Source organism: Trachinotus anak, unplaced genomic scaffold (assembly GCF_046630095.1).
Source record: "Trachinotus anak isolate AG129_WGS33_773 ecotype Australia unplaced genomic scaffold, CSIRO_AGI_Tana_v1 ptg000019l, whole genome shotgun sequence".
Taxonomy (NCBI): Eukaryota; Metazoa; Chordata; class Actinopteri; order Carangiformes; family Carangidae; genus Trachinotus; species Trachinotus anak.
The window spans coordinates 19,770,201-19,783,354 of NW_027273870.1; the positions used below are offsets into that span (position 1 = coordinate 19,770,201).

Here is a 13,154-nt window from a genome sequence, read left to right on the forward strand (position 1 = left end):
CTCCAGCCACACCAGGGCAGCAGCAAGGACCTGTTGAGGGAATTCCCCCCGGGGGTATGGTCACTGGGTAGAAAGAGAAAGGCAAATGCGCAGTGAGAGAGCCAGAGATCCCATTACATCAGTATGGCGCATATCACAAGGGGCAGGCGAGGAGGAGGAGGGAGGAACAGGGTGTTCAGAGGGGATTAGGTGAAAGCGTGCACCCCATTAATAAAGGCAGAATATTCCTTTTTATTCTAATTATGACATGCCAGTGGAACTTAGAGGGGAGAAGAGAAGCATTGGTGGCCCCTCTTCCTCACTTAGATCCAGAGATACTGTGAGGAGGACAGAGATAGCTTCTTTTCTCAGATATAGATTGAAACTGAATAGAAGGATTTGTGTCTATCTGTGTGTGTGTGTGTGTGTGTGTGTGTGTGTGTGTGTGTGTGTGTGTGTGTGTGTGTGTGTGTGTATTGGGGTGTGCTGGGGGCCATGGGAAGAGATGCAGCCAGTGAATCAAACCAGCATCTCAGGCAAAGCTGTAGGATTGGCTTCTAGGCTTTGAAGTCAGCCTTATCATGGGGATTTAGGAGGGAAATGGGGAAGAAGGTGGCGCTCATATACTGTGTGTGCTGAGGGTAGTTTGATCAAACCCCTACTGGGATCCCATGGGGGGCCCTAGACCTGACCATGTATGTTAAACATATCATTTTCACTTCCCATGTTTGCCCTGCACAGCATGTTAACTCCCCAGTCAGATTTTATTAGAGCACCCCCCCCCCCCCCCCCCCCCACACACACACACACACACACACACACACACACACGTCTCACTCCCATATGTTTTGTCATGGAATATTCATGATCTTTAAATTTGACCATCTACTGGGTCATCCACCGCAAGTTAAAATAAGATTTTGAAATATACATGTGGCCACCAAGCATGTAATGGATGCATTAAAGGGATTTCCAAACGTGGAGTAATTGCTTAAATGTCTCTTGAGAAGAAATTGCAGTGTGTATTGGCTTTTTAAATTTTATTTTATCACTTAACGTGATACAGCATCCATGATCCTAGGCCACAGTGCATGAACTGCTACTACAGGCCTGCTCTGCATGATGCAATAATCAAGTCAAAAAATTATGTTTTTAAACTGGTGAATGACTCCCTGAATAAAAGGGTTAGGAAATGATCATACACAATATATTGTCTGTAAATATGTATGTGTGCAGTTAGTCAAAAAAAAAAAAAAAAGAGTCGTATTAAATATTTATGAGACTGGTAGAAAAGAGTTAAACCACAAAAAGTGTGTGAATTGATTATCGATGACAGAGAGAAGGAGGAGAGCACATCACAGTGTTGAATGTTGTTGCTGTAGGAATGGTCTCAAAAAATATAAAGATAAATAACACAACCCAGCAAGGTACTGTGGTTCATAACAGCTAAGACCTGAGTACACACACAGAGAAAACATCCTTAAGAGGCGACAGAGGAGACTGTAGTGGAGGTATTATGTTAGACTAGAGAGTGGAAATGACAACACATGGACAGAACAGAAAAAACATAAGGGAGGGATTGATGACATCAAAGGCTAAGGTTGTGTACAAAAAAAAAAAAAGAAAAAAGGACAGTATGAGTAAAAGATGTGAATGCATGACACACAAACGCAAGGGTGTGACCATGCGCCAGCAGGTACAGCACACATTTTTGTCTTATCTCTGCAGCTCTGATATTACAGCGTGAAAACTATCTGGCAAAGAGGATCAGAAACCTTAAGTCAGCCAAACTTCAACTCAAGCCTCTGTGAAGCCAAATAAACAGAAAATACAGAGAAAAATAAATGGTCTTCTGCTCATTAAAGGGAGAGCACGAATTCAGTAAACCTAGAACCACCGTCCAGCTCATGGAGCTAAGAAGCAAGACAAAGATGAACACAAAATGTATATATATTTTTTTAACTCTCTTTGGAAGCTATTTTCCTCTCAAAACATACAAACTGCTTTAATGTCAATACGTATAAGTGGTAAGTTTTTTATTTTTTCTCGATTTTAAGCAGCTTGTGAGGCCTTGTCGAATCTATGGCAAAATTCAGACTGCCATCCAAATCCAATATAAGGGGAATTATTTCCCAAATTCCAGCATACAATGTAACCTGCTCATAACCTTGCTTCTCCAGCTTGAATTCATTTGAGGCTCGGGGTTCAGGATTCAAAAGCGAGGGACTGGGGATTTGGCATGGGCAGAACTTGTGTAAGGAGCTGGCTGTGAGCTTTGCAAGCTGTGAGAAAAGTGACAGCGAAGACATTTACACCTTCTGCAAAAAAAAAAAAAAAAAAAAAAAGATTGTTTATGATAATATAATGCATGCTGGATTCAATATTTCTTGCTGATAAAGAAGTGTTCTCTTTAATATACAGTTTGTTATCAAAAATTAAGGTTTTAATGCCTCGTTGATAATGCTGTTGTACCTTTCTCTGACTGATCCTGTAATCTGGAATCACATCCTTTTATCTCCAGCTTACTTAGAAGTGAGCGATTGAGAATGAGAAGGGAGAACACACCCTTAAGAGCACTGTGGAGGACAAGTGTGTGTATGTGTGTGCAGAAGGGGGGGGGGGGGGGGGGGGGGGGGGGGGGGGGGGGGGGTTGGAGAATCACCTTGATTCAGTACACCGGCCCTCTTTGATGTGCTTGGAGCCCAGCACGGCCAGCACAGAGCCAACCGTAAGCCTTCCAGCAAAAGTCGAGCCTGACCTCCCCACCAAATCATAACCATATGAACGTAAGAATTTCCACCTTGGGAGAATGCTTTCTCCCCCGTCCATCTCCCAGGGTGAGGCATTAAGTAGTGATAACAGAAAACAGGTTCTGAGAGACGGGAGGCACTGGGAGGTGATGGAGGGTGGAGAGGAGGAGAGGAGGACAGGAGGAAAATAGAGGTTACAAGTGTGCCTTATGGAGGAGATTGGAGAAGGGGATTGTGTCCAAAAAATGTTGTTGCACGGAGCCTGACTACCTAAAATGGAAGTTTCTCAGGCGAGGATCAAGAGATATGGTGACCTTCACAGTTGACAGAGTGAGAGACAGAAAACGCAGAAAGGGAGTGCGGTGAGGGAGAGGGAAGGAAAAAAGACGATAGACGTTTTGAAATGTGACTCTAACTCAATAAATACCTTTCTAAACCACTATAGAGAAGCTGAGTGGTACCTTGACTAAGGCCTCAGGACCCACCTGCAACTGGAAATGGTTTCCTGTCTTACACAAACACTGTTGCACCCTAATCCATGTAATTACATCTCATATTCCACATGTGTAAGTACACATGTACAACATTACAGTGACTAGTCTTTTTTTGAATGAGAGCACATCCTCCCTGCGGCCTTTCAACACCACCTCCGACCTTCATTCTCAGTAGATAAACAATATATTTACCAAACAAGTGGCTATATAATAAAATAATTTAGGAGAATATTTTCCTCTATTAACAACTTTAAAACAAACTCATGCCCATGCAACTGCCACTGAAACAAAGCCCCATGTTGGAGGGCCGTTTGGGGTAGACGAGTGTGATTTTGTGGCTGCGTGTGTGCCTGATAGTTTGAATAAGAATTCCTGCGAGTGTGTGTGCAATTAGGGTTAAGACTGTTTGTGTGTGTATGGTGTGTGTGTGTGTGTGTGTGTGTGTGTGTGTGTGTGTGTGGTTGCGTGGCGGTGGTGGGGGTTGTTAGCGGTTCCATCTGGGTCTTCTGGAAGCCGTGTGGAGTCAGGAAAACCACATCTCATAAAAGCGGAGGCAGCCCAATGTTCTACAAGGACAGAACATTACTGAGAATGTCGCTTAGGAAAACCCTGGGCTTTGGCCCATATGTTGGCTGCAAAGGCTGTATCTCGCTCTCCCTCTCCATCTCTTTCCACTCATTCTCTCTCTCCCTCTACTTATTTTTCACTTGGTAAGGGATAAGAAGGAGGAAGACAAAATAGACAGTGTGGAGTGTGGGAGACAGAGGCTGAGACAGAGAAGCCAGTACTGATAGCAATTCCATCTGTCTGTATCGAACAGAGGAGTGAGCGGTGACAGGCTGTGGGATGAGGCGGAGGGGGGTGGGGGGGATGGGGTGGGGGCATCTGGTGCGCATTGGCCGTGGGTCTGTCTGGAAACAACCATGGGAGAGGAAAGGAGAGAGGGATGAGTAGAAAGCAGGAGAAAAGGATGAAGGGCTGAGGAGTGGAGAAGGTAAAAAGTCCTGCCAAAGTGAAGGGCAAAGAATTCTGGCAACGAATAAATGTGTCTGTATTGTTCACATATTGACTCGGATTGAACTTGAAATCAGGGGGATAGGGGAGAAATAGAGAGCTATAAAGCAGTATGAAGGGCAGAATATTATACCCAGAGCTACACACATGACTTTCAGTCATCAGGTGAAAGCCTTGGAGCTTTAATTTGGGTGATTTCATGTTTTCCTTAGATTTGCTCTGCAAGAAGTTGAGTATGTCTCTGACCTGGACTCTTGCAGCCTTTTAAAAAAAAATAAGATAATGTTTATTAGCAAGGCAGGTTACTTTGTTCATGAAATGTTTACAGTTAATATCTCTATCTATCAATAGCAAAATGCTACTTCCTGCTACGTGGTTGTTTTTAGTTTTACCTGCTTCACAAAAGTGTGAGGCATATGTATATGTCCATTTTCGTCAGCCTCTCGGACAATGGAAAATTTACAGTGAAATAATAATGATTATTTTACGCATGTAACACATCTGTTAGCTAACTTATTGTGAGCTGTGAGCAAAAAAGAGCAGCAGATCTTACACCACCTTCTGCTAAAGTTGGCAGAAATTGTTGTGCGAGTTTTCAGGAGAATCTCCGTATGGAATACAATGGTGGTAAGGAACATCGCAAAGGTCATGAAATAACTTTTGAACAAAAACTCTAGTACGTGTGATGACATGGAGTTATTCTCTTCTGGCTCATCTTAACTTCGAGAATGTATTTACTGAGAACTTAAAAACATCCAGACTCTTTTGTGCCGATGTGCGTTCACATGAGCAGATGAGCCTATGTGCATACATTTGCGTATGGATATTGTAGTGAGTGACTGTGCAGGTTTGGTGGTATACGACTTAATGCTACAACAGAGCAGTGTGTGAACTGAAGGTCAAGCTACAGTGTTTATAGATGAATGAAACGAGAGAGAGACAGAAAGACAATCACTCATTTTAATGGTTATTGATGTCATGTATTATTCCTCCCCTTTACAAATCAAAATTCCAACCACATGATAAGCCACTGAGCTTTTAATAACATCGATTAATTTCTTCACTTTAAGGAGCCTATTACAAAGGTAAATTGCAGGGAGTACGCATATTTAGTCACACCTCTGATGTATTTACTTTTGTTATGCAGTGAATGGCAGAGAGGACACAGGAGGGTAAAGTTTACTCCAGGTGTTGACACAGATTTATTACTTGGTAAATTTGACCTAAAAGGCTATGATGACATGTTTGTGGTATTACTTTACTGTAGAGGCTGTGAGTTCATGGTCTAACCTTGACTGCAGAGGTTAGAATAATGATAGCTACCCTAAATGCATTGTTGCTAATGTGGTAAAGTGGCGAACGTAAGCAGGGTGGTGGTGAGACAACACCGATGCCTCTGATATGAATGAACAACACATGAGCGATTGTTCTCGGCTATTCTGGTACATCAGTGTATATGTGAGGTATGTAGGTGTTTGGCTCACTGCCGCGGTGCGCTGCTGAGGAAGAGCAGGTGAGCACTGTGAGAGGTCTCTGAAATATCCTCACAGTGAGACAGTCAAACCAGATGAGTCTTGGTGAAGCTCTAATCCAGGACAGTGCACGTGGAGGCGGCACATAAAGACACACACACACACACACACACTACTTACAGCTTCGAAATTACAGAGAACGCAACTAAGGACAAAGTTGGTGTGTTTGCCCAGGTGCATGGCTGAGATCACAGGAACATAAATGAGGATAAGCAGGTGGCTGGGGAGTGATTAAAGGTGACCACTGCCTCAGCAAGACGACAGGTCAGCGGGTGCCACACTGCAACACTGCATTAACTACATTAGATAATTGCAGTATGAATAGAAAGACGTCGGGTGTTGTCGCAAAGAGAAAGAGCACTTGTCGGTCAGATAAGAGAAAGCAGATTATGGAAGCTGAGTCTTTTCTATGTGTTTGGTCAAATATAAGTGTGTGTTTTCCGGCCTCTTCCACTGCATGCATTCAGTGGTCAGGCATCAGAGGAGCTGCGGGTATACTCTGTCAGCTCAGTGTCCTGAGCTCTCTGACGCATCACTGACACCCATACACACTGACACCCAGCACACACCATGCACCAAACACACGGAAGAATTTTTTCTCTCGATGGAAACTATTCCTTGTTATTGTCATACGTTTTGCGATCCTAGCAGAGACGGGGGAGATGAGACGAGTAAATTGAGTGAAGAAAAACAAAGACAGCCATATGTGCTCATGTACAAGCTGAGCTAACCAAAACCTTCAAAGAAAATGTAAGGCTTCATTAGAACGTAATTCTGAAATAGTGGATGTATTTGCTGGATAATTATGGCGATTTATAACATATCTCATTAAAATAGAAATTAACATGATTACTCCTGTGGCCTAAACACTTTTATTCAAATCCTAAATCAGTACAAGCAAGCACTTGAAAGCCTGACTGCCAGGATTACGGTAAAGTAATTTATCATCAAATAACGTCCCCTGACATCAATATCAAAAAGACAACTTATTATCTATCGTTTGCAATACTGTTCTCATCATTTTATCTCTCATTTAGCGCAGCATAGTAGTGGGGAACACACCCCTGACACAAAGCGTTGCCCGGAGGCTCGGGGAAGATGATTGAATTTCATAGCTACTTACAGGCTAATAGGGCCGTACAATGACTACTTACTGTCCTTAAGTGACTGGCGGCTTCTCCACGGCCGCGGCCCCTTTGAAGCCCTTCTGAGGAGATCTAGAGGATTTAGCCAGTAGCGTGACATGAGGCTGAGCGGTTGAGCAATGGTGCTCCCAACAGCTGACTATTAGAACCAGCTGATAAAAACACAGAAGCTACGACTATGGGAACCACGGTGCTCCAATGGTTACTTAATACAAGGGTTTCTCACACTGCCGATTTGGAGCATTTCAACATTGACAGAAAATTAATTTTGCAACAATTCGGATGGTCATTTCAGCATTCAGCAGCTTGTCTTGGTCAGACAAATACGAGAAGAATTTGGGGATATAACCCTGCGTCATCATTGCTCATGTTTTACTGTTTGTTTAATTTACTGTCCAGTAAATGATTGTTTAATTTTGTGCAAATACATAATAGAAATCATTAATGAAATGATAATTCAGTCATGTAAATAATCTTCAGTTGAAGCCCTAAAATGTTTTTATTTGCCCTAATAAGAAAAATTACAAAAAATATTTAAATGTAAAAATATAAACTACATATTTTAATATTACTGGATTATAATATAGTCACTCTCAAGTTATTATATTATATTATATTATACATTCACAGATATATGTATGTTTTTACATAATTTTTTACTCTGTTACAAATTGTAATATACAGCATACATATAGATAAACTATTGGTTTGATATTGATTTGTGTGTATGTGTGTGTGTGTGTGTGTGTGTGTGTTCTGTCTTTAACAGACAGGGACTGGATCTGCGAGTGCTTTACTCACAGAAGCTGTTTCCACATACAAACCACCCTCTCCTCACCATGCTGTTCCACTTACACTCTTGGAACACTAAACCATATACGCATACAGATAAGCACATGTGCACATACACACACACACACACACATACATACTCATATACACACAAACACATACACAGCTAACCACATGCACATGTTCGCTCGCTCTTAACTAATTCATTCAGGAACACTTTGGTTTGGGTTTCAACACCAAAACCTCCATACCTTTGATTGAGAAATGTGTCTGACTGCAATTATATGGGTAGGAGGGAGGGAGGGATGGATGGAGAGAGGAAACGCACTACAGTGGTTTTATAGTTTGCTGGGGTGACATTTTTCTTCGCTTTTTTATTCCTTTCCTTTTTCCAGCAGAGGGGTATAGTGTTGACAGGGCAGGAAAAGGAGGCAGAGAGAAGTAGCAGTAACAGCAGGGAAAATGTGAGGAAAATGGATGGGCAATGGGACTGAAGTGGCCTAGATTGTCACTGTTGTGGTTTTGATCAATACCTCTCAAAATAACTGCAATGCCAAAGAAATTTGTGGATACTACACTTGGTGAGAAAGTAATGGTAGTGATAACAGTGGACTCCATCCCCGCTGTAAATTGCAGGCGAATATAAAAGCATGTGTAGGGATGTATTTGTGTGTAAGCACGGAGCAAGAACTGCTAATATTTGGCCTTGACATTTACACTAAACCCATATGATGCTTTACGTGTGTTCGTCGCTGTAGCATGAATGTTGGTCACTGACCTGCAATATGTAGCCCCTGACGTAGTCTCGGAGGGTCCAGCCCAGGCCGTGCAGGATGTGCAGCACCTCTTCCTGCTTGAGCACAGAAAAGAGGCGGTCGAGAAGGATCTTGAGCCTGACGGGTACAGCCTGGGTGCCGTACAGCATCAGGCTGCTGATGTCGAACACCACATTGGACTGAACGATCTCCACCTGGGTTGGGTGGTAGAGGTGCTGGGTGCTGAGCTTGTCCAGAGCTGTGTGAATGAGCGGGTGACAAAGGGAGAAAGAAAAGAAAATGCACACACACAGAAACACAGACACACAGACACACAGACACACACACACACACACACACACACGGTTAATGACTATCAAGTTTCTCCCTCATCCCAGATCTTCCTCAGGAGGCTGCTGCACAGTCAGCACTAGCTGATAATAACATATCTATCAGATAAATGCAATGGCATTAATGTAATCATCTGCCATTCTTCCTATTTAATCTAATCTCTTGCTCTTTCACATTACGCTGCTCTTGCGTCTCGTTTTTATTTGCCTCCTCTGTATCTATCGTGACCCCTACCTGCATTACATCTCCTTTTGTCTCTCATCTTAATTATCCTATTTGTGACTGCACTTGCTTTTCTTATTGGATTATTTTATATCTTATATCAGGTATGAGCTTAAATAGTTTATGCACCAAGAAGGCACCTTTAGGTTCTGGTATTTATGATATTAATATTTCCAGTACTATATTGATCCACATTTATAATCAGTCTAGGAGATAACATACGAAATTGTTTACCATATTTTCTATAATAATGGTTGTAATGTATAACAAATAATTGCTTGTTTAATTTCCTTGAGAGACACCTGAAACCTTATGAGAAATACTTGCTGTCCACTTCTATCCACTAGAACAAGTACTGTTACGTATTGTCTTATTTTTTTAGTTCTATACAGTGGTGTGTTTTGAGGAGAGTATTACCTGTAAATAAAAACACACTTTGATTAAATCATTTTTTAACCCAGAAATCATTCAGAAGAGGTGGAAGTGCTTTAGTAATGTCTGCAGGTCTGTCTCTCAGGAGCCACAGCAAACTCCAGCAATAAGAAAAAGTAACCTGTGTGTTGCCTGAGGGGTTAAAAAGAAAAAAGAAAAAAAAGGAAAAAAAAGCCAAACACTCGTTAATGGTCATAAAGCTTAATTGTGAGCGCAAGGTAGGTTTTGTTATTGCCCCCTCTAACATGGCCTCAGTCACCTCTTTCTCCCCTGGCTGTCTGGACGACACCTGGTCGACTCTCTCTCTTTCTCTCTCTCCCTCCCTGCCTCAATCCTTCTCTCTTCCCTTACCTCATACCCCCCCGCCCCCCCCCCCGCCTGTCTGGGTGACACCTGGTTGGGTCTCTCTCTGATCCTGGGACGGCTTTTTCCTGCTGACGAGGGCTTTGCCTGACAACACGGTACAGCCAGACACGAACATAATAAAAAATGAAGAACTACTTGTCAGAGTCCCTGCCAATGCCGACATGAAATGAAAAGTGGGGGAGAGGAGAGATGGGCGCCTGACAGTTCAGAGGGAGAGATTAAAAAATAGTCAATGGGGTCCTGTGCGATCCGCTGAAGGGCCCATGGCCCGCTCTTGTGCGGACGCAAGCCAAACAGGTGTTTTCTTTTATCTTTTTTCCCCTCCTCCTTCTCTTTGTACTTTCATGCCTCCTCTCCCTTTTTCTTCTACCCGCGTGAAAAACTCATAAGGTGTGGTCTCCTGCTTCTGTATCTGTCTTGTGGTTGTGTTCTTTTTTTTTGTTTTTGATCTAAGGTAAAAACATGACTTTGAAAGCAGTTGGAAAATACAGAAGCAAAACAAAAACAGCAAAGTTACTTCTACTGTTGCAAATGAGTAAAAACATTTGGGTTTCAGTACAATCACAACCACAGGCAGAGACGATCTGGATTCTGCAGTAAATAAAAAATAGCACAAAACGCTTTTTTTGTGCAGGATATGTGAGATGCATTCATGCTGCAGTATGCGTGTTAATTTTCTGTACACAGTAGAAAGACTAGACATGTAGGTCAGGACCTCCCTTCTCTTCACAGCAAGGAGAAGCAGTTTTATGAGGGTCAGACACAAAGTTCACAAAAATGTATTCATTCAATATTTAGATACACCCGTCATTTTAACAGTAAAGTTTCCTTACCATGAGCCACCCAGCCATGTTTGCACTGGTCACATGTTCGTAAGTGAATCTTGCCTGGCTGGAAACACTCACATGTGCAGTTCACCAGTGTGCAGCGAATGGCCTGTAGAAACACAGCAGAAAAAGAGAGAGATCCACATCAGTCACAGCTCAAGTACGAAGGAGAGATGATGAGTGTGTGAGAAGAGAGCACAAAAGCTGAGAACTACAGAGGACTCATCAGTTTAGCAACCACAAATACAAGGAAGAAGCAGTCATTCAAACTCTTACACAGACTGTTGCAGAGGAGTCCGAGCTCATCCATACAGCACTAACTAGTATTTTGTGGTAACTTTACCTCCTTCGAAGTGTGTGTAATACAAAACACATCCACAGTTGCAGCCTGTGCCACAAAGAATAACTCTCAGCCCACAAATTTCCCAAGAACTATTTCATTCGAGTGTGTGATTCGGCCTCTCCATACTGTCATTTCCCAGAGTTCAAGCGAACCGACAAAAGGACTTCCCTTCCTGAAAACGTAGAAATGTTACTTGTTTTGACTGAGGCTCCATTACTCAACACTAGAGCTGCACTTAGTCTGACCCCGGGAAGCTTTTAGTAGTGAGAGGTTAAGTGTCCAGACTTGACGAGGGCAACTCAGTACAGCACAATGCATGGCCTGCTGCAGCTCACGCCTTCATAAACAAAAAAAAACCCCCAAAAAATCAGGTACATTTTGCAGCAGGTCATTTGATCCTTTGAGATGTTTCATTTTCATGAAACAATAAAGAATTGTTCGGCACGCAGACAATGTGTGATGAACACAGAAATCCACTGAAATGAATACAGCTCCATCACCCAAATGAGTGCAGCAGCTGCAAGCCGTAAATTTCACACGACATGGAGAAACAAGAAGTCGGAGGAAAAGGAGTGAAAAGAGGAAAAGAAATTAGAAACATGAATCTTAATAAGCACTGGCTGCCCTTTGTTTATCAGACATTTTTTTTACATTAGCAAGATGAATTGATGAATAAAGATAGTAACACTTTTGCAACCCAAACTGCCTGAAGGGAATCTGCAGCTGTAGGAGGACTGGAAAAAAAACATACTGGAAACCTTTGATTTGTAAAACACAGACTTATCTTTGTTTTTTCTTTTTTAATCAAATACTGTGTTTTCTTAGCATTAATATGTAATTTAAGTACGTTGGCTGCTCATGTTAGAAAAGAAAAACTCTGAGTTAATAACTTGCATCGTAAACCTGCATAGTAAACAGCAATTCCACACTATGAGAATAATGTATTTTACATTTGGCACAGATGCTGTTGAGTCAGTACTGAATGACAAGGTTTTTCCTATGTGTTAATTTTTTTGGATGGAAAGAAAAAAAATATCTGTAATCATGAAAACTACAGAGCAAAAATATTTCAGGAATGCGTGAGGGAGGAAATTGGGCGTAGTGTACAAGGTGACTGCTGTGAGGAGCTGCCTATTTCTTTTGACAGGAAAATCCTAATGATCCAGTGCTGAAGAAACTTGTCAGATCAAAAAGTGAAGGCGCTACATGAGGCTGTGCGTCAGAGACAGGAGGAAGAATGACAAAGTGACTGCTTGTCCTCACATCAAAAAGCCCCAGTTATCAGAGTGCGTGACTTTATGTATTTACAATCTGCACTAAATATGCTATCTCTCATTGTCTCGCCGTTACTCTTACAAGGCAGAGGTGTGACAACGATGTGACACAAACATGCACTCAAAGGGTCGTAGGTTGGAGTCCATGTCTGCGCCAGCAACCTATATTTCACAATGTCAGAAAGAGTCAATCAGCACTTCCAGATAGAAACAGATCAGCAGCACAACGCTGTACAGCTGAGGTAGATGAATATTACTGCGTACGCACCAAACCTGCCACTATTGACCCAAGTGCACATTCTGCCATTTAAAAGCAGCAAACAACATTACCTTGTCAGTGGATTACACCTATATCTTGTCATTCAGGATATAAAAGTCAGCTCACTCATAATCTACTAAGGGACCATAAAATCTATCAGAACCCCACCCCCCCCCCCCCCCCCCCACCCCCCGCCTTGCTCGCCCTAAGGTGTTGTAAACCAGATTAGTAACTGGAGGTGTCAAAGTGAACACGGGCTAATCCAAGATTAAACACAAAATCACACCACTTCTAACCATGTCACCTCACTGTTTGACACCGAATGAGACAGGAGAGAGAGATTATTTGACTTTACACCGTTTTTAAGCTCTCCAGGTGCGGGCTTGACAATCCTCGCAGTGAGTGAGGATTATGTGCCAGTTGGAGTGTACATACGTTATGCACTGAGCTGACGTTCTTATCCAGAGCAATGTGCAGTGAGTGAGTTCAGTGTTCCTTCCCTCAAGGACACTTGCGCAGCAGACATGTCTCTTCACGAACATTCACAGGCAACGGCTGGGGGACAAACCTGTGACCTTTCAGATACAGGATAAACTCAAAAGTCTGCCCTTGCTGTCCT

The 13,154-nt window shown here is 42.5% G+C and overlaps 1 protein-coding gene across 6 annotated transcripts in view; it reads right to left on the reverse strand.

The window, feature by feature from the left end:
- Positions 1-13,154, reverse strand: part of bnc2 (basonuclin zinc finger protein 2) — a 164,896-nt gene that overhangs the window by 36,352 nt on the left and 115,390 nt on the right. For all 6 annotated transcript variants that reach the window (XM_071504232.1, XM_071504235.1, XM_071504236.1 and 3 more), the window contains 2 exons: positions 10,666-10,768; positions 8,485-8,720 (listed from right to left, as the gene is read on the reverse strand). In XM_071504232.1, coding sequence (XP_071360333.1) covers positions 8,485-8,720; positions 10,666-10,768 — 339 coding nt within the window. The remainder of the gene's footprint in view (positions 1-8,484; positions 8,721-10,665; positions 10,769-13,154) is intronic.